Raw genomic sequence first — 22,303 nt, forward strand, 5'->3', positions numbered from 1 at the left:
TATCACTTACCCAGAAATAGAGCGTTGTCTGAGGACAGTCCTGTTTAGCTCGAACAGGACGTCGTGCAGACTCTGCTCCTCCGTGCGTTTCTTGGTCAGCTCCAGGATCTGGGTGCTGCGGCGGAACAGCTTGCTGGCGTAGCATGTAGCCGCCGCCGTCTCCATCTTGTCGCCTGTCAGGACCCAAACCTTCATCCCAGCCTTGTGCAGTGACTCGATGGTGTCTGCTGCTTTCTCCTGGAGCCTGCGCGTCAATAAGTCAATAAGTGTTTCAGCAGCCTCCAGTGGGGAAGGTTAAAGCATCCGTCAGAACCTCAATCAATTCATTACAAACTGGTGATAACTCATCGATGCACGACCACCCCTGTTCCTGCCCATCAACAGTGTATCTACGGGGGAGTAAAACTGTCAGGCAGCTGATGGATCAGCTAGGGCAGTGGTTCCCAACCAAGATCGCAGGGGGGGCGCCAGGCCTCAGATGATTTGAGGCCAAATATCATATTTAGACTTTTTTTTTTTTGTATATAATTGTAAAGCAATACATGATTGTCACTAAAAGCCTTGTCTCTACATTACAATAACAAATAATTGATTAATTAATTTGAATAAAAATTCAAGTTAGTAAAGGCATAAAAAGACAGAAATGTATAATTCTTTCTAAAGAAAGGTTTCTTCTGCCCGTAAAGTGTCCAAACCAGGCTTTTCTGGATAAGCGCATTTTAAAACATAGTCATTGTCCATGCCGGTTTCAGTTGGATTATTTGTCACAGTTGCTCTGATCAGATCGGTCTCCTCCATTTTGTAGATTATTTACAACTTTTGAATCCACATAAACGCATCGGCAAAATCCGTGTTTTTAAACAGTTTATTCCCTTTGTGAATTGTTTCCACTTCCGCGCCGTCCTTTAATTTCTTCATACAGCGGGAATCCAAATGAATGAATCCTGAGTCCAATAACCATCAAAGTCACTCCAATAGTGCTCCTTAGTTACGCTTTCATCCTCCTTTAGCAAAATACTTCACATTCATCTAGTTTGTAATAATAATAATACATGGGACTTTTATAGCGCTTTTCATGAAACTCAAAGACGCTTTGACAGAGAATTAAGAAAACACAACAAAAAAAAGACAAATAAATACAAAAAGAGATAAACAAAACAGAAAAAATACGGGGGGAGGGGGGTGGTCAGTGGTTGAATGCAGTGTTGAACAGATGGGTTTTGAGTGATGTTTTGAATGCTGTGAGGGAGGAAGAATCTCTGATGGATTGGGGTAGTGAGTTCCAGAGGGTGGGTGCAGCAACGGAGAAGGCTCTGTCGCCCCAAGACTTGAGGTTGGTCCGGGTGGGGAGGGACAGGAGGTTCATTACATAAAAGAGTTTAAATGTTTTCTGACAAAGTATTGCAACGACTTTCACCAACTCTACCTCCAGATAATGAATAAGTTCCCTCTGGTAATAGTTGTAGTTGTAGCATTTTTGAAACTTTGAAACTTTAATTACCGCTGTTGCGCCCCCCCCCCCCCCCCCCCTTTGTGTGTGTGTGTGTGTGGGGGGGAGCAACTTCCAACAGGAGTCATTTGGGGGGGCTCTTGGGAAAAAAGGTTGGGAACCACTGAGCTAGGGAACACTACCCTGAAGTCTACCTTGTAAGAGCCGAAACGCGTCTACATTCAACACTGCCTTGATCTTTTTTTGCCCTCATGAGTCATTACTATACTTTGAAGACGGCTTCATGACTCATTAATCTTCCCCTTCTGTTCCCCTGCTGCTGCACTGTTTTTCAATCTTCCCCCTCCTCCCCCTCCATTTCCATCTCTCTCCCCCCTCCCTCTCCTTTTCTCTCTGGCGACCAACCTGTCCTCCACTGCTGTAGCGCCCAGAAGCACAAAGTCCCTCTCGATGATGTCATAGGCCTGCGCCAGCCTCTGCTCCCTGTCCTGCAGGGCCAGCTTGGCTTCGTTCAGGTGAAGACACGCCTCCTGGTAGTCGGACTCTGAGAGCCTTCGATAGGCGACACACAGAGTCCGCAGACCCTCCTGCGTTACAGAGAAGAAGGAAAGGATGGAGGGTCTTTTTATAAGGATGCATTCATGCCCTTTAACTACTTTATGTTGTCATTTATGTCACTTAGTTTTACTTAAATTGCTGTTACTAATTTTTTTGCCATGATTGTGTACTTATTTGTCTTTATTTGGACTTTATTACTATAATCATATTTTATTCCTTTTTTCATTCCATTCCATTGCAATGTAAATACTGTTATATTTTACTATATGTGTATTATATTTTTTATTATTTTTAATCTTTTTTTCTAGTTCCCCATCTGTGTTTTTAATTCATGTTTTATGTACGCACCATGACGTCAAGTCCAATTCCTCGTACTGTATGTGTAAAACCTATCTGGTAATACAACTGTTTCTGATTCTGATTCTGATAATAATATGTGCTTCTTTTTTTTTTAATATTGCATGCTTTTTACCTGCTATGCCACTTTTTGCTGTAACACTGTAAATGTCCCCGCTGTGGGACTAATAAAGGTTGATTCTGATTCTAATAACAGGGTATATGCAGGAATCCTGAAGTCAAATCTAATCCCTTTTAATCCCTTTTTTAAGACCCTTTCCATACATTTTAAGACCTCATCGCCACTTTGAGTTCTAACCGGTTACCTTGGCGACACACTTTACCTCACATTCACTATATACAGTATTGATTGTCCTTCCTCCTTATCTTCCAACCATTTGGAGGCAAACTTGCATTTCCCCATAACGATGTTGTTTAACAACCGGCGCAAACTGACCGTTGCGCGCTATCAAGCAGCGTTATGGCTAGAAAGGATCCGTCTAGTGTAAAACTCTCGCGATAGTTTGCAAGTCACGTGGCTGAATGTTTACGTTTGGCAGGCAGCCTTTCAGTTACGATCGTTAACATCAGTGGGCCACAGAATCACACTACACACCTACGCAATGATTACATTCAGGCAGACTGTAGAATACAACCTCTTTGGACAATTTATATACTTATTGAAAACAAGCTACAGAATGTAATACCTTTGAAAATGCCGTTTTAATATTTGTAATAGTTTTAATTTTCGCTAAATTGATTTATCAACTTTGAATACTTTTTAAGACCCCGCGGACACCCTGAATAACTAGACCTGAAACAATGTGTCATAAATCCCATTATATACTGTATTGGTTAAACTGTGCACTTACGACAGCATTCAGCTCCACCCGGGCTTTCACCTGCTCCACCTTCCCAGACACGATTCGGGGGAAAATGGACGAGTCGGCCCCCTTACAAAACAGCAGGTATTCTCCTGAGATCCAACACACACAAAAAACAGGTTCAAATAACTGCAAAAAGAAATCAAGTGTTCAATCATGGATTTATAAAATGTAAGTAGAAAGAGTGTATTTCACCTGCGCTGGACTTGACTATGACGCTCATTCTCCTCCTGACAGAGTCAAAGTTCAGCACATGGAGCAGCTCGAACCTGAAGGAGAGACAGTGTTGGCATGAAATGGGGTACTGTTTGTTACCTTTGTGATATCTTTTCAGATTTGTATTCATCTTCTTTTTGGGGTTTCTTCAAGGTCTTGTGAATAGAATTGGATAAATCCACTTCAGGGCAGCTTTGATGTCCTCGCACACTATCCTTTTTTTGTGAATTGGACCAGGGCCTTTTTAACAGGTTGTACATTTTTGGTAAGTTCCTACTCTCTATGATTTGTCTGTTCCTCAGTTTACGTGTCATTTATGTAACTTTTTTGGACACAACAATCGTATTTATTCAATCTTATTTAATTGTGGTTCTAAATGTAGGAGTCTTTTTTTTATGATTCCTATTTTAACTGCAATTGTTTACTTTGAAATCTTGTTTCGCTTGCCTGTACTTTTATCAGGGTTCATACACTTGTTCACCAATGATTTTCAATGACTTCTCCATGACCTTTACCTAATTTTCCATGACCAATAAATGACTCTCTCAGTGGTACCACTGAAAATGGTTTATCTTAACATGAAACAAGAAAATAAGGTCTGCATATGAAACAAGTTGTGCCTATCTAAAACAAATCAAATAGTAGGCTTACTAGCTTCTACAGGCTAAAGCAACTAAAATCTCTCACCATCAAAACACCTCGACAGTTAAATGCTATTTTACGTTTCATTACTGTACCATACAGTATGTATTATCATTATAGTATTACTATTTCAGCGATTAGATAACATATACCTTATATTTGATGCAACTCTAGTTAAATTTCCATGACTTTTCCAAAACTTTGGGAAAAATATTGTTTTCCATAACTTTTCCAGGGCCTGGAATTAGCATTTTGAATTTCCATGACGTTTCCAGGTTTTTAATGACCGTAAGAACCCTGTTTTATACTTTTAATTATAACTCTTTTACCTTTGCTGTACCTTTATCTCCCTTTAAAGCACATCACATGACCCTGCTGTTTAAAACATGTCCTGCCCAGTTTGTATAAAAGTTCCAAAAAATGTACATCTCCTTTTAATTGCTTAAAAACAGCACATGTGAGAATGTAACCTTTTGCCAAAGTCCTCACATCTGCTGGGTGCCCCCCCCCCCCCCTCACCCACCCCTCGGCCCTCTCCCCTCTCAGCTCTCCTGCTTCCTTAAAATAGCTCAGTATTGACAGGCCACTGCAGAGAGTGATGGAGAGAGAGCTGCTTACATGAGCACTCCCTATGGATCAAAACACACTTTCCACAAAACCACTCTCTAATGGGATCTCGCTGCCTTTCATTCTTCAACATCAGTCGGAGCATTTTGATCTGATTGAGCAGTTCCTAAAAACAACCGTCTGCTCACTCTTTTATGGTTGTAGTTTCTTTTCTGTGAGCTCTGTTGAACATGTAACACAATCCGAGAGCCCTTTCTCTCCAGGCGGCTGATGTATGACCACAACTCCATCAAATGAATTACTCCCACTTCGTCTCCTGCGGCGTAACCACAGCAGACCTTTAAAGGACCAACCTTTCAATCTCATCGTCTTTGTTCAGGATCTCCATGTAGTTGTCTTTCAGTCTCAGATAGGTGTAACCCAGCCTGGCAACGAGAGTGAAGGGAAATGGAGAAATTATTCGTTTAGATCTGAGTATCAATATACACTTTACTCACATTCAAAGGTGTTGTGACACATTGAGTGTAACCTGATCACAGCTCATACACTTACTACATCTGTGAAAGCCATAGGGCAGATCAACAAACTGTGATTTGACACGTCGCACCGCATGTCTTACTGTACATGTGCCTCGGGTCACATCCTGACCAGAAATAGCTTTGACAACGTGTGAAGCCAATTGTTTTAGTTTGTTTACCTTTTCATGCCCTCCACCAACGCCACCTCATCCGGAGAGGAGGAGATGTAGAAGGAGGTGGGCCGGCCCTGGTGGATGCCCCTCTTGATGCTCTCTACCGTCTCCTCCTCCTTTACCTGCACCGTGTGACACAGACACAGCGCCCGGAAAAACAGATCCTCGTGCTCCTGCAGATACAAAGCCGTACGTTAAACAGTAATCCTCTGCAGCTTTTTTACTTTTAGGAATCCAAGGCTTCAGTCCAAGATGCTTTATTAAAAAGAAATATAAAATTGCAAATCAGAAACAGAATACCTGATACCGGAGGGGAAAGTTACATTGTTACAGCAGAACAGAGCCAAAGACAGCTTAGCGTTACCTAAGTAGCATGCATAGAAAATAAATAATATATGTATATACGGTATATATATTAAAGGTGGGGTAGGTAATTTTGGAGAAACCAGCTTGAGTGCGCTGGAATTTGAAAATACACAGCCGGAAAAAATCTGCCACTTCCTTACAGAGCCCCTCCTCCAACACACACGAACGCGCACATGACCAATGAGGGCACGAGATCAGTTTGTGCACAGAAGGAAGGCTGACAGGCAGGTAGGCCATCCAGTTATTTTAGCCAGGCCGGCTAAAATGATTGGTCGTGCTTTTTACAGTACCACGGCTTCCACAGATGACATTTCTTTATGGATTTTTTGTCAAAGCACTTCAGATATTCATTGCTATCAGGATGTTAAGAGCATTCCATGGAATATAACAAAAAGTGTATCTTGAGCCGGTTTCTCAAACTTACCTACCCCACCTTTAAGTAGCATGCATAAATTAAAAAAAAAAATATATATATATATATATATCTTAAAGATAAAAAAATGTTTACACAATTTAAAAAACACATCCTGTAACAGTTCTGAGGATTTAGCAGCCAGGTATATATTGCACAGTTATTAACGGCATATATTATATTGCACATAGTTGGTGGTTAACAACAAGGAGTGTTATAAGTTATTATTAGTCTTTGGTTTCCCCAATTTTTTATGAACTAATTCTGCAGTGTCTTGCAATTAAATATACATGTTTGGTACTATAAAGTCATCACTGTCAACATTAGCCAGAATCACAGAGCAATAAAGCAGCATGTCCAAGTTTTCTGCACATTTGAACTTTCGCAGGGCGCTCTTTTCTCTCTCTCTGGTCATCTGTGGTGGCTTCTGCTGCTCGTGCTGACTACACAATTCTCCTTCTATTAAATCTAAACAAATCACTGTTGCTACAGGCAGAACTGCACGGCTCATCACTTTTCTGTGCACCAGGACTTCTTCTCCATGTAAGACACAGCAAACACTTACGGTTTACAAAGAGGTTATAAACTGGATGTGCACGCCGCATCCCTTCTGTGTTTATCAGCAAAACAGACATTTGTTTGTTTGTATGAAAATGTCAGATATAATTACTTTAATGCTCCTCCTGTCTGAAAATATGACATGTTAGTTAATCTACAAACGTCTTACTCACTTTAAACTCAAATACGTGAAGCTTTTGTGTGAAGCTTTTTCTTTACTCTCCATTTCTATTTGAGTTCAGGCTATTCAGGCTGGATTAAGAAGCCTGTTTACTTTGACACACACACACACACACACACACACACACACACACACACACACACACACACACACACACACACACACACACACACACACACACACACACACACACACACACACACACACACACACACACACACACACACACACACACACACACACACACACACACACGCACTTACTCTCCTGTATCCTCCGGGTGAGGAGTCAATCATGTCTATACTGGAGGCAGCGCTGAGGATTTGGCCGTTGCAGATGGCATGTGGGATGTAGACGTTCCCATCGACGCAGCACTCGATAAACTCCATGTTGTTCTCCGTGAGAGTGCCTGTCTTATCAGTGAACACATACTCCACCTGGGAGGGAAGGAAGAGGGTAGGATAAGAGTGTGTCTTTAAATAGTTTACATGAAGATACTGTTTGCTACCGTCTGCGTCTCATGTACCTGTCCCAGCTCCTCGTTCAGGTCCGAGGTGTTGACCTGAGCCCCCTCTCCCAGCTCCTCGTCGAACATTTCCTCATCCCATGTGATGAAATAGGAGCCCAGGAATTTTTGCATCTCCACCGTCACGTACATAGACACTGGGATGATGTAGTTAAATAAGACCATGAAGGCCAGGAAGTCTGTGAAGGCTCGGATCACCTGGAGTAAGGAGGGAAAGCGGGAAATGACTTTGTTATAATTCATTGTAAAGACAATTTTTTGGCTCTACCATACAAACATTTTTTTTTTGTTTAAATGGCTTCAGACTATTAAAAGGTGACACAACACAACATGAAATGGTACACAACTAGCTTTAAGAGAGAGTGTGATAATTTGATTCTTGGGTGTATTGAACTGTCGACCTGGTCATTTGAAATGTTGAAGATATCCTGTTAACTTGGTTTTGTCTCTTTCATTGATTTATTTACTTGTATTTTGTGTGAGTAGGTATTGTCCTCTCATCATATTGTTGTGTAATTTACAATATATGTTTATCTCTTGCCTGTACAACATTTAAATAAATAAAAAAGAAGTGATTTGTACGGACCACATGTCGCTGGCGCTCGTTCTCCGTCCTGTGGTTGTACCAGGGCTCGTCTCTGTCCGGAGACCACTGCCAGGCGTATTTCAGAACCGTGTTGATGACCGCTTTACTGATCAGGATGAACAGGTACACTATGAGGAAGGCATTCATCGACCTGCAGAGAGAGAGGGCACAGATCAGGAGGAGGGAACAGGGAATGTATAAACCATACTATTAAATTGAAGAGTGTGGACGTGGATCCTACTTTTCTACAGCGGAGCGCTTCTGAGATTTAGACTGATAATTAAGCGCCATCTTAGTCTCCATACCAGTGTAGACTGCAACAGCTGAGGGGAGATAACAAAGAGGTTATGAAGAAAAGATTGATATCAGCCTCATAGCTCAAACATTATTAAACAGATATTAAACAGTGCTTGTTACCATAAATATGTTGTGTGTTCTTCAGTGTGGCTCCTCTAAGGAGCAAATTCTCAGCCCCAAGTGGTCTGCAGGAAAGAAACAGAATGTTTTCATTCAGAAAAATAAATAAATGCATTTGATGAATTGAGAAAGACAGTTGGCCTTGTCAATAAGCGTTACACCAACAAATACAAATAAATAACCTTTCTAGGATAAAAAGCACACTCACCTAGCCACTGGCTCTTCTTTGTCCTTGTAAATATTAATGCGTCCCACAAATCTGCAAGAGGAAAACAAATCACAGTCCAATGAAAGTAAGACAAGAAACATCTGTGTATTATACAAACATAATATAAAATAAATAAATACTACTACTTTAATACGACTAAGGATAAGAACAATCCTTATTTATAAAGAACCTTTCAAACATAATAACAAATTGCTTTCCATTGAAACAGAACACATTCAATACGCACAGAAAATAAAGAAATCAACCAAACACATCATAAAACCCAGAGAGTAATGCAAACAAAAAGTAATACAAGATCAAGTAAATGACAAAAAGTGTGATGCATCAGTGATTGGTGTCACGCTCACTTGTAGAGGTCAGGCTGTGGTTGTTCACATTCGATGGTGGCGTGTAGCGAGTCCACCTCCTGCTCCGTTCTAAAGGCCAGGGTATCTTGTACAGCATAATAGGTCTGAGATAGGAGGGTGGAGGAAGGGGGAAGAAGAAGACAACAGAGGGAAACGTCACCCGCAGCCACTAATGAGAGCAGGGTTCATCTGGCGACCGCAGTACGGCTTCTGGCAGATTTTCTAAACGACTGAGCGAGGCGGGGAGGTGAGCAGAGAACAGCATGACAGGGGGGAGGGGGGCTCATCAGGGGGTCGACCCGAGGGTGAGTTTGAGGAGCGAGGCTGTAGTACTCCACCATACGCTCTGGGATACGAATATATGTGTGTGTGTGTGTGTGAGTGTGTGTGTGTGCTAAGCCATGCGTGTGAGTGACAGCGATGAACATCAGAGTAGAAGCGCAAATATGAAATGCCACATGTGTCACTTATGTCATTGTGCATTTCTGTGTCTGTGTTCATGTGTTGATTATGTTTCAAATCAATAAATCTGCGCATGATCATCTTGAACGATTGTTATCAAAAAGGGTCCGAAACGACTGAAAAAAAATCAAGAAATGGCTTCAAATTGTCTGAGACAGTTGAAAAAACAAAGATAGTTATTTGTGTTTTTTCAATCAATCACCAAATTCTTAGATTTTGAGAAACGGGAAGTGTTTGATATTTATGTCACTTGCTCAATTTGGCTTACATACCACCTAAAGACCTACTGAATCCCAATGATCCTGTTTTGGGATCAAAGATACTCAGTTTAAAATCCAGTCAAATATTACAAAATCCTGAACTACTCTTTACACTTTGTGACGAGATTCTGACTAAAATCAGAGATATGCAGTTTATGCAATATACTGACTGCAGTGCTACATTAGTTGTTTAATTCATCAAACACATCAAATAAGTTTAATCAATCAATAATGTACGGCAAAGAATATCATTGAATTCTCAGATGTGACAAACTGGAAAGGGAATTGGACATTTTTATTTGAGATTCATTTTTGGGCCAGAGTTAAAAGGCGGGGGGGGGGGGGGAAGACTGGATAAGGTGTGTATTGGTTACTGGGTTGGATTCGAACCATGGTCCTCTGCAGCAGAGACTAATCCCAGTACATGGGCCACCAAATGGCTTTTAAATGAGCAAACACATGTTTTAAAGACCTACTAGTAAATCCCAATGCTTTCCTGTTTTGAGATAAAGTTTTGAATCAAGTTAAATCCCCCCCTGATGGCAGCACCTTGTGACTGGACTCCCCGTCCAGACTGGCGGTGGTGACGTAGCAGGTCCCGTCATGGCGGCTGGAGGAGAGCAGGATGAGGTCGCAGGGGAAAGTCTCGTCCTCCCTCACCACCACGATGTCCCCCACCTGACAGCAGGACACACACAAGACACACATTAATGGCTTTCGCATAAATAATAAATGAGTATTATGACGAGAGCCTGAGATAAACACAGTGAAAGACAGACAGACAGGCCTGAGGGGAAACGTCTGCTCATCCTTTACCATTCCTTTTTTTCCCCCCAAAGGATTGAGAAGTTGCATAACGGATTATGCGAGTGGAGCAGCTTAAGCTCTGATAAATCCCATCTCCACGGTGACCATACACATGACACACGCTCTCTGATTTTGCATGATTAATATATTCATCATTATTCCTGCTCCCGATTCACACTCTAATCCTCTCTGTTTGATCTACAGGAGAGAGGACCCTTAGTACGGAGAACGCTGCAAGACACACAAAGGGAGAGAGAGAGAGAGAGAGAGAGAGAGTTTCTGTTTTCTGATGACAAATGTCTTTCCCCACTAATGGCATGAAGTGAACACTGCTGTTAAGCACAGTACACTTACTCAAGTACTTTACCTAATTACTGTACAAATGTGAGGTACCTTTTCTAGTATATTTCTATGTAATGCTCCACTCTGCTTCAATTTGGAAGCAGATATTTTACTTTTGGCTCCTGTACATTAATTTGTCAACAAAAGCTACTTTGCAGGTAAGTTTTATTCATACAAAAATATAAACCAATAATGAATTATGATGTGCTTTCATGGATTAAGATGCCAGGCGACTAACTAACTCATTGAAGTTATCTCCAGCTTTATTGCTGCAAAATAAAAATAATGTACTCATAAAGGAATCCCTACTGGCCATTCTTTATAATGAGTATGTTTTGTTCTGCTACTCAAATGATAAAATAATGCTAATAACTTTGTACTTAAATATATAAATGAATAAATACATAAATTAATAAAAAAGTAAATAAATAAATAAATAAAAGCAGGACTTAAACAGGACTAAAATGATGTTTGTATATCTATTTGTAAGATCATTTCAGACAAGGACTTTGCCATGAGTAATTATTTTTTTGTTCTGGATTGTTAATGACGTGTTTGGCTTATTAATGGTTGATAGTATGATCATTTGTGTTTCACTTCCGTACTTGATTGTTAATAACATGTTTTGATTTGCTTTGTTTATGTTTGTTGTATGTATGTGGGTATAGTGTGCAGCTGTGTGTTTGTCTGTATGTGTGTGGACCCAAGAAATAATAGCCCATGCTTATGCTAGTGCTAAAAGGGATCCTAACAAAGACATAGAGACATAGAGACCAACATTACTGTATTACTAATTCGTCCACCTCTGCTGCTACGGCAACACATACTATAAGACTCTGTAACCTTTAAAGCAGGGCGCTTTATTCTACTCTGACCCTCAACATCCCACACACTCTGTGCACGCTCGACAGGAGAAGCAGACGCAGCAGAATGACATGTACCTCCACTCATTAACACAATGCTGAAGGCAGACTGAGATACAGCGTACAATCTAAACATCTACATAGGAGCTGCTGAGCTCGACACTCCCGCCATGTTCTCTGACACCTCCGCTTTATTCACGCTGCGCTGACATGAGATACATATCTGCAGATTAATATGCAGCTCAGAGAAGCTGCTTCCTGTTTTTCCTCAAGAAATATTAATCTGCTTCCATAAATACTGTAGGAGTACTGAATTAAGAAAATAGTATGAATGGGCGTCTGTTAAGAACTCAGACACTTAGGAAGTAGGACCCAATTGCACGACCCGGGAGACAGAGGTAAAGTATTGGTAAGATACTTTATTTTCTTCAATAAACACGATGAACAAAACAAAAGGTTTCTAACTAATCTCAGAATTGAGATGACAAAAATTGGGAACAAAACGATAATCGCTCACGTGGTACTTTTCTAAAGTACAAAAGAGCATAGACCTGACCAAGGCAAGAGACAAGACGAACTTACGGCCCGTCTACACTACAGGCATGAAAAAATCTTGGAGCTGGGCGTGTCTGAAGCTTGGCGATTTTTTGCGAGCAACCAATCAATCTCCCGCCCCCGACATACAAAGCAATAGCAATGTTAAAACGAAGTAAACTGGATATAAACTCTCCAAACAGGCGAAAAAACGACCAGTTTCACCCACTGTTTCTGCCACCTCCCTCCATGCCTGGTTCCTCCGGTTTGTATCCCGGTAAATAGTTCCGGTCGTAAAGAACCGGGTGATTTGCTACCGTCATATCTCGTTTGGAATATGAGGAAATGAACTGCGGTCTGGCTCTCCCAGCTTGCACGCGGTTTGATTGGCTGCGCTTGCACTGGCGGGATTTGCATAAACGGGATTTCATTGGCTGATGCCAAGCATCGAGCCTCAAAAGTTGAACATTGTTCAACTTTTGATGCCGATAGATGCTCGTGATGCTTGCAATGCCATGCTCCCCACAATGCAGTTCGGCGAAGATTCAAAATCTTCTACGTCACCCCATTCAAGTGAATGGGCGAAGCGTTGAAAGCATTTTTTGATGCCTGTAGTGTAGACGTACCGTGAGACTGAACACTGGGACACAGGGGAATTTAAACACATGACAATAAGACACAGATGGGAACAATCAGGGGCGGGACTGATGCTGATGAGCACAGGAGACACACAAGGGGTGACAGGTGAAAACAATCAGGGAATTAGACACACCAGGGAAACTAACGACAGATAGGAAAACACAGGGAGAAAGACCAGACAATACACAGGGAGGAAAACATGACAAGGAGAACAGCAAAACACCCACCACCAGACACACAAAACTAAAAACGTGACACAACACAAGAATCGTGACACTATTCATGCTTCTGTATTGTGCTGAGAACTCAGATCTCTTCCTTAAAGTAGCAACACCAAATTGAGAGAATAACAACATTGAAAATCTTTCTTAAGTAAAAGTTCACAAGTATTACAAGTATTGGCATCAAATAAACTACAAAGTACCAAAAGCAACAGTATTCAGTAAGAATATAGGTTCAATTTAGAATCATACAAGTTTCTGGATTATGATTATAAATCCATTAATGTGTTTATTGCAGCTGGTAAAAGTGGTGCTCATTTTAATCATGTGTTTATTGCTGTTGGATATTTTGTATACCTACGTTAGCAGCTGTTTGCGTAAAGCATCGTGTAACAGTCATAGCAATTGAATGATGTGTAAAGATAGAAACACAAGTCGTATCCAGGTGAAATGTCATCAATGAACGTGGCTAGAGTGTTGTCTTACGAAAACACTACTCTAAGTGTATTTTAGGAATTGGATCGTAAGTTGGAGCGTTGAGATCGATTTCCATGTCAGAAGTAGGAGAATGGCCAACTCTCCACCTATCAGGGGAATGAGAGGTTGCTTGGCATGTTAGCAACATGGTAGCAACATGGTAGCAGCATGGTAACATGACGCTCGTGCCTCGCCCCCCTCCTTTGCAGGGGGGCGTGGTCAGCTGCAGCTCATTTGCCACATAATCAGCCCTTGTGAAGACAGGGCTGGAATAGAGTAAATAGAGCGAAATGAGGCATGGCTAAAATGCATGATCTGTTTGGTATTTTGAAAAAAAAACTTCACAGACATGTTTTGTATAGGTATGGCCCTACAATATATTATTCAAATATAGCATGATAGGTCCACTTTAACAGTGTCTCCTGAAACAGTAATACTGAGCTCAGGATCAAATATCTGTATTACATCAAATCTGTCATGCGTGGGTATGCAATTAAACATAGGAAACCATTTAAACGTACTATTTTAAAGCAAAATACGGCGAGGTATAGTCGATGCTATTGCAGAAAATGCGGATCCTAAATAGAATCGAAAATGGGTTTTGATATTACATAAGTCTGATGGATTATAAACCACTTTCTAGAATGAGACTGATACCAAAGAGTTGCATCAGATTGACATAAGAGAGCGTCACAGGAGGATGACAGGAATATCCACTCTCATGAAATACATCAGTCCTGGGAACCTGCCAAAGGGGCTTCCCGCACGGTGCACAAGGGGACACTATAATTGTTCCTCTACTACAGTTTCACGGCAATTAATTGGTGGGAAAGACAAGCGAGAGGCCAGAGAGGAAGGAAACAAAGTTAGAGAGGACTGCGGCTAGAAAGAGAAAGGGGGGAGTTGAGAGTTTTTAAAAAAGTGGGCTATGCAGCAGCACTGTAGCGTTGTTTTTTAGCCTCAGGTGCTACACTGCTCTAATGAGGCTATTCTTACCCGTAGCTTGTGACTTTGAGTCCTCACCACCTTCCCTTGCTGCACCACGTCCACCGGACACTCGTTTATAGAGCAGTCAGCCTTGTGTCGGAGCCAGTCCTCGTAGCCCTGAGAGAAAGAGGGAGAAAGAGGGAGAAAGATTCATCAAGTTAGACATTCTGTTCAGATTTATTTCTGTCCCCACTGCAAAAAAATGGATTGGCAGAAGAGCGTTCATGTTCAAAGCCCCAACTGACTGGAATACTTTACAGTACCTGCTGCTATTAGATCTCTTGCATCATTGGGTATATTTAAATATGCATTGTTATCTCACTTTCAACTGGTCTGCACTTGTTGTTATGAACTGATATTGATGAAACTGATTGGCTTGACTGTCTCAGATTGTAATGATTGTGTGCATTGCTTGAATTTCACTTAACAGACTGTACGTGGTTTGTCTTGTGTGTCACGTTTTGCATTTTGTCTTTTTGTTTATGTATGTCTGTAAGTTGTTGCTATCGTCGGGACACCCTTGAAAACGAGATGGTGCATCTCAAGGGGTTTATCCCGATGAATAAAATGTCTATATAGATCAGAATCAGAATCAAGTTTATTGCCAGGTACGCTTACACATACAAATAATTTTCTTTGGTTTATGACGGCACAAACATGAACAACATAAGAAAATAGGTTGTAACAGAAGGTCAAAAATATAACGATTATAAAAATCGAGTATTTAAACAAAAAAAACTTAGTACAATGAATATATGACAATATATGACAAACTGCAATGTGTTGTATTTTAAAGTGAAGGGCTTTGCAGAAATGTGTGCAGAGAAGTGCAACATATTCAGGGAGATGAACATGGCTCACAGTATTAAAAGATCACGGTCACATGATGTGCATTAGTGTAATCGTAGATCGTAAGGAAAAAGGAAGGGAAAGCCGAAGTGTTTGTTGGCAATGGGGGAAGCAGAGAGTATAAATTATTGTGCGTAGTATGAGATCAAGAGACGGAGCGGAAGAGGTGAAAGTCACGCGCTGTAATTAATTAGCATCGTGCTCCCTGAGCTTGACCCGTTTTCTGGATTTCTCGTCAAATGTCATGTTTTTTTTAAATTGATGTTCAAGTAAAGCTCAGGCTTCCTTAGCCAGAACAGCTCTATCTATCACTGATACTTCCCCATCAGAAGCGGAGCTCGGTAGAGAGGATGCTTCTCCTGGGGGCTCGAGTGATTAACAGAGGAGACCATTCATTATCATATTTCTCACATCACCAGACACATTCAATGGCATGTCCTTTCAATGAGAGAGGAATGTGTATATACAGATAATAGAGCAGCCGGTTCGTAGAGAGTGTGTGTGTGTGTGTGTGTGTGTGTGTGTGTGTGTGTGTGTGTGTGTGTGTGTGTGTGTGTGTGTGTGTGTGTGTGTGTGTGTGTGTGTGTGTGTGTGTGTGTGTGTGTGTGTGTGTGTGTGTGTGTGTGTGTGTGTGTGCAAGTTGGTGTGTGTGAGCGGGGTTCTGTGCGGGAAATATTTCTTGGAAATGTGAGCGTGTTGGTGTGTGTCCTACCTGTTTTATTGCGGTGACGGTGATAACGAAGAAGAGGGGCAGGCCGCTCGTGACTGGGCTGGTGGGGGTGTCGATGATGAGCTGCAAAGAGAGAGGAAGAGTGTGAGGAAGGTGCAGGGGATGAAGATGAAGGGGGGACAACATAGAGGACGCCAAGTAATGCAACATTGAGTAAGAAAGTACAGCAGGACTTATAAACGCTTCTGTAATAAGGAATCAAGCTCCAATCTGGCAACGTTTATGTCTCCAAGTAATCAAATCTTGCTTGATATGCTCCATCTGTTCTTACAGGAAATATCCATTCTGGGATAGTTCACTTGTATTTTTCCCACTACTTTTTAGAGACATTTGTAGAAAGTAGTAAAAGCAAAGTAGCAACTTTCAGTCGACTAAAACAAAGAGGAGAAACATCGCTGCTATGTGCCATGCCCAGTTTGACCCATTTGGAAAGTGCAGTATTTCACATGTTACTGATTAGACACACAGCAATAAAGACTTAAGCTCTGGCTGTGTTGCAGTGTGTGATCAAGGTGATGCTGGTAAATACATTGTTCTATCCTTCTCCTCTGTGATGAGTTTGTCCTTGTATTCAGCATTTGGTGCAATATACTGTAGTGGCTCAAGGAAATAAGCTGCTTCTCTTTGATTGTAATTTAGAAAGACAAACACACAGCATTCATTTTCAGCATAATATGATGTTAGCAACTTCAAGTTATTCTTGTAATCATTTGTAACCTTAAACACTGGTGCAGGATTTAACTGGTCATCAAAAAGCAATGAAAACGTGGTTTCAACTGATGTCATGTGATTAGTTAATGCATGTGATTGTAACCGTCTAAGAAACCGGTTAAATGTGGTTGTACAGTATGTGAGGAAAAAACATGTCTTTCTTTAAGAAACTATGATAAAGTTTCACTAACGGACTTCACAAATGACGGTGTAGTATTATTGGATGCACTGCTATGACTTTTGGTACAGAGATTGATGTTCCAAGTCAATTCAAGCAAACTTCACCAAATAATCTGCAATGGTTTTTTTACCAGGTGCTTTGGTTTCCCAGACCCAATAACAAGTAAGTCACTGTGCACCAGCTAGAGAGTCTGCAGTTTTGTGCCAAATCAATTGAAACCTACTTCTCAATTATGAGAAGTGTCTCGCAAAAACATCAGCAACCTAATGTACATTTGAACATTAACGTATTAAAAATGGGGCTACTGTATGTTCAGCTGTCAAATGCCTCCAGCTGCCATTAATATATCCTGATGCTAAGCCATGCACTTTCATTTTTAAGTACGGTAGGCCATTAAAAAAGGTAGGTATTCAGAAAATGAACACATAAAATAGAACTAGTAATACATTGTTGGATCGTTTGTCTTTAACTAATGGACAGCTGGGAGAGTATTTCCTTTGGGTTCTGAGGTTGAATAAAATGAGGTGGAAAAATGATCACTGGTTTGAATGAAAATCTCACCTGGACCAGAAATATAACCAAGAAGTAGAAGTTAGCGATTCTTCTGAACTGCTCGAAGAGATTCTTGGGGACGAAGTTCCAGAAGGTGTACTGTGGGACAGAGCGACAGAGTTATTCTCACGCACATAATATAAAAAAACAGAAAAAGGAAAAACAACAGCACGAGAGAAACGGACGCACAGCTTGACGAAAAACTAGCGAAGTGAAATGTGTCATCCTTAAAAACATGGCCACAAAAGAGATAACATGGTTGTCTCAATATAAGAGGAAGGAGCGGCATGATGACGAACAATGCTTCGGCTGTGACTCGGGGGGGGGGGCTGAGGCTCGCTCACCTTGGAGGAGACGATGCGGTTGTCGGGGTAACGCTGAGGGATGTAGGCCTCAGCTCCTGGAGGAGGCTCTTTATGGCCGATGTACACCGTCCGACTGTCCACCCAGATCTCCTCCCCCACACACTGACGGAGAGAGAGATATATGTAGAGTTATAAATAGCAATACAGGTGGAGGGAGAAAAAAACGGGGTTAAATCACACTGTGTAGCCTTGGTGATGAGTTTCCTTACAATTCCTATTACTATTATGGAATATAACAGCACTTATAGTTATTACACGTTGTCATCCATCATTTCAGACCTTACAATAAATCAAAACCATGCTTTTGTTCAATGGAGACTTACAAGTACTGTGAAAATATATACATTCATAGTTTTTAACTATACTATGATGTTGCTTGTTGATGTTGTTTTTTAAAAGATTACATCATATTTGTATTTAGTGTCTCTACTTTGACATGTCTCCATGCTTTAATGTTCAAAAAGCTCTTTATTTTTCTCATACTGCCTGTGCTGCAAAACCTCTTTTCACCCTCTGTCTGAAACCAGAGTCCAGTCTGCTCTGATTGGTTAGCTGGCCAGCTCTGTTGTGATTGGTCAACTGCTTAGAGATGTCCAGCCTCTTAGCCTATCTGCACAATGTGTTGGAGTGCTAGCCAATAGAAATGTGAGTGTTACATAGTGATGTCACCGTTCTCAGCACTAACAACACTAATGCTGGAATAATTGATTAGTTAATGAATAAATCACCAAGCAGATTTGTTAAATTAGGTCATTTATCAAGCAGAAAAGCCAAAATTCCCTAGTCTCAGTTCTCAGCCCCTTTAAATATTGTATTATGATTATATAAGTACAGTGCAGTGTCAGTGCATGGCCAACTGTTTGGCTTGTGGTATTTCTATTTGCAGCTTTATCTTAAACCACTCATCCAAACTATTTCACACCCTACACTGAACTTCCTTGGGTCGTCAGCAATGCCCACCAAGGGAGTAGAGTAAAATGTACAGTTGTTGATACATATGAAGAAAAAACATACAGAAACTTAGATTTTAAAGAAGAAGTTGAGCCCAAAACAACATCTCATCAAATTCCTTACATATGTACACATTTTTAATTAATTAAGAATTAAGTCTATTATGAAGTAGCCTAACTGTCATGGATGAGAAGTGCAGTCAAGAAACAAAACGTTACACAAGAGTGCAACACGACTTTTTACAAACACCCTGGCCGACAGCAGCCGACAGAAGGAAGAGTGTGTGTTTGTTGATGTGTGTACGTTGGATCAGCTCTGAGTCACACAAGTGTGGATTTCTCATTTATCTCTTTACTCCTTCCTGCAGGACTCTTCGTTCTGCATTACTCTCACACACAGACACAAAACAACACTGTTGGTTTTTACTATGATTCCTTGACAAAAATGTATGAAAGCACATTGGCTGGTGCATGCAAGCCTCCATCTCAGTCCATCTCGCATGCAAGCCTCCATCTCAGTCCATCTCTCATCTATACATCTAAGAAGCTCCCCGGGGAATAACAGTGTGCATTCTGGGAGTTTGCCCCAAGGTGTCCTTCATTTAACAATATTGTGGAAATAGAGCTCTCAAAAGAAGAAACAAGAGTCAAGAGAGCACGGCGTTCAGCTGTTTGTTTCCATCTGGCTTCCTACATGGCGCTAATGCTTTTGCCAGAGTGGGCAGTGTGAGCCTTTGGCAGAGCAGCTGGCCTGACACAGCGCGAAGCTGAAGTGTTGACCATCAGCAAAAAGTTCTGGAACAAGCATTTCATGGGGAGCAGCGCTTCACTGCTTAAAATGTCCTCAACATTTTGGCGGAGGTGTCGTTAATCCCTGCCAAAGACCAAATCTTTCATTCTTCACAAGTCTCCTCAGCAACCTTGTAGATTCAAACATGTTTTTTTAAAGCTGGAATAAACTTTGCTTTGAAATCAAAACAAACATTATGTACTTACTAATGCAGCGTGTCCTGGTGAAATCAGCAATAAGAGACTATTTGATGTTGAATCACAAGAGTGAAAAGCTCTGAGTCACACATCTAAACTTATCCACAATGATCAACAGGCACTTTGTAATAGGATATAAATAGAGTAACAGGACTTGAGACCCCTCCAAAACATTAGGGGGAGAAACATGACCCGGAGAGATACAGTGAAATGGAAATAATAAGACAGACAGAAAAAAAGCAGCTGATTGAAGGGGAGCGAGAAACAAGAGCAAGTGACTGAAATGAAGACGATGCGAAAGGAAAGTTTGTTGAGGTACAAAAGAAAGCGTTACAAAGTAAGATTTGGTTTTAGAATTCAAGTGAAAAATGCTGTAATTTCAGAGATGTAAGCTAGATGATTTAGCACTAGTTATTTTGGTAAAGGGTAACTAAATGTCATGCTCATAGGTCTCACAACTGTGTCAAAAATAACTTCCTCGGCTCTGTTCCCAATACATAAATGACCCTGCTTAACAATATGTTAGCAATATATCCTATCCATACTTGTAGTTTAGAGGTTGTTGTGGACATTGTGATCTTTATACCAACAGACCTTTATGATTCGTCAATAATTTGTGTTTTTAATGGTTAATCCAATAATAAAAAGGGTTAAAAAAATACAGTTGAGTAAAGTGCAAATTCAAATTAAACATATGCCAAAAGTTAAGAGTTTTTCGCATTTATTTTCCTGATAAATAACTGAGATGATTAATTGAAAAACTGAGTAATTTTCTGTCCTTGTTATTATCATGATAACAATACATCATATCTACTGTGTTACACAACGACTTCTATTTCAAACATGTCTTCATCCTCTAGTCCCTGATCCGTGCTGTCATATTTCTATCTGCACTGTTTTCCCTCTTTTGTTCCCTCCATCTCCGGCAGTGTGTGTCACACTCTGACAGTGTGACAGTGGGAGAAAGACTCAGAGAGATTGCATTGTGGTTTGTAGTTATCTGATCATTAATCCTCGCTGATCCGTATCAACCCCTGGTCCACTGTTCTCTCCTCACTCCGCCGCTCCATCAGACAAAGTGGCTGGCTGGTTGGTTGCGGGACATGGAAGCTTTGTCTTTATTAACACTGAAAAAGCCTCCGAGCAGCGAGGCTGGTCTTACATCACACTCCATCATCAAGTATCCCACCACTGCACCTTCTCCTTTCATGGTGCGCCGGATCTAAGTTTTGAACTGTTTGAACTCTGGAATTGGAACGTCACAAAGCTCAGATGGTAGAACGTGAGGCCCATGAACTGGGGATGGTTCCCCAAGTGGATGACCTGGGATTGGATCCGGTCTGGGATCCTTTGTCACATGTAATGCTTTCTGTCTCCCCCCTTTAACAGTGTCACTTGAATAAAGGCATTGGTGGCCCAAAAATATCTTTTTAAAAAACACACATTTTTTACTATTTCAAATATGTTTGACCAAATACCCCGATATCGATATTGCAACAATATTGTAGGCTTGACTATTGGTGCTTTCCTAACGTGTGTACAGAATGAGATGTTTGATGAATAAACTTTGATCATATTATTATTTATTTTTCAATGATATTGAGAATAATGACATTTGGACTACCTATGTTATAAATGTATTATCTTTTCGATTTACACACGGCATCTATTGCACGTCTGTCCGTCCTGGGAGAGGGATCCCTCCTCTGTTGCTCTCCCTGAGGTTTCTCCCATGTTCCCCTTTAAACTGTGGGGTCAAAGGACAGAGGGTGTCGTATTGTCACACTGATATTCTGTACCCACTACGAAGACCACTCAGACAAATGTAACATTTGTGATATTGGGCTATATAAATAAACATTGATTGATTGATTGATTGATTGATTGATTGATTGATTGAATGATGCACAAAGGATTGTTCCCTCCAATCAAATGCTATTGCAATTGCAATATTAGTCAAAAATAATTGCAATTAGTTATTTTCGTCCCAATCATGCAGCCCTAATAAAGACAAATATGTAATATAAAAAAAAATGGCATCACTTTCCTATACAGTATTAACACCTTTAAAACCAGGAAAAGATTACACAGTATCTACTGACATGTCAAAAAATGCATATTATATCAATATATTACCGAGCCCCACAGAAAATAAACAGGTCTGCTAGTTTTAAGGTTTAGAGACACACACAACCTGTGTAGTTGTGACCTTTTCCCACTGTGTTTCTACCGTAGCACTTTACAGAATTATGGATGTGAATATCTTCATTGTGGGAAAGCGACCCTTGACACTGCCGCTGCCATGATCTATCCCTATGGTGCAGCTCCTTTATGCCGCAGAGGTGTAATAAAAGGTATACACCATTAACTGGTCTGATTGAATGGTCATGTCTCATCCCTGCTCTACTGTCCTGCCATGC

The 22,303-nt window shown here is 40.9% G+C and overlaps 1 protein-coding gene across 5 annotated transcripts in view; it reads right to left on the minus strand.

The window, feature by feature from the left end:
- LOC307028088 (phospholipid-transporting ATPase IH-like) overlaps positions 1-22,303 on the minus strand; it is a 42,081-nt gene that overhangs the window by 12,816 nt on the left and 6,962 nt on the right. For all 5 annotated transcript variants that reach the window (XR_013804830.1, XM_079662850.1, XM_079662849.1 and 2 more), the window contains exons 2-19: positions 17,926-18,048; positions 17,591-17,680; positions 16,120-16,200; positions 14,568-14,675; positions 10,238-10,366; positions 8,967-9,070; positions 8,599-8,649; positions 8,391-8,455; positions 8,215-8,296; positions 7,974-8,124; positions 7,388-7,585; positions 7,125-7,298; positions 5,351-5,517; positions 5,007-5,078; positions 3,424-3,497; positions 3,217-3,320; positions 1,856-2,037; positions 11-244 (exon numbers count right to left, since the gene is read on the minus strand). Coding sequence is in view for 4 of the 5 variants with exons in the window: in XM_079662850.1 (XP_079518976.1) it covers positions 11-244; positions 1,856-2,037; positions 3,217-3,320; positions 3,424-3,497; positions 5,007-5,078; positions 5,351-5,517; positions 7,125-7,298; positions 7,388-7,585; positions 7,974-8,124; positions 8,215-8,296; positions 8,391-8,455; positions 8,599-8,649; positions 8,967-9,070; positions 10,238-10,366; positions 14,568-14,675; positions 16,120-16,200; positions 17,591-17,680; positions 17,926-18,048 (2,189 nt within the window). In the remaining variant the exon portion in view is untranslated. The remainder of the gene's footprint in view (positions 1-10; positions 245-1,855; positions 2,038-3,216; positions 3,321-3,423; positions 3,498-5,006; positions 5,079-5,350; positions 5,518-7,124; positions 7,299-7,387; positions 7,586-7,973; positions 8,125-8,214; positions 8,297-8,390; positions 8,456-8,598; positions 8,650-8,966; positions 9,071-10,237; positions 10,367-14,567; positions 14,676-16,119; positions 16,201-17,590; positions 17,681-17,925; positions 18,049-22,303) is intronic.

Source organism: Notothenia rossii, assembly GCF_949606895.1.
Source record: "Notothenia rossii genome assembly, chromosome: 2".
Taxonomy (NCBI): domain Eukaryota; kingdom Metazoa; phylum Chordata; class Actinopteri; order Perciformes; family Nototheniidae; genus Notothenia; species Notothenia rossii.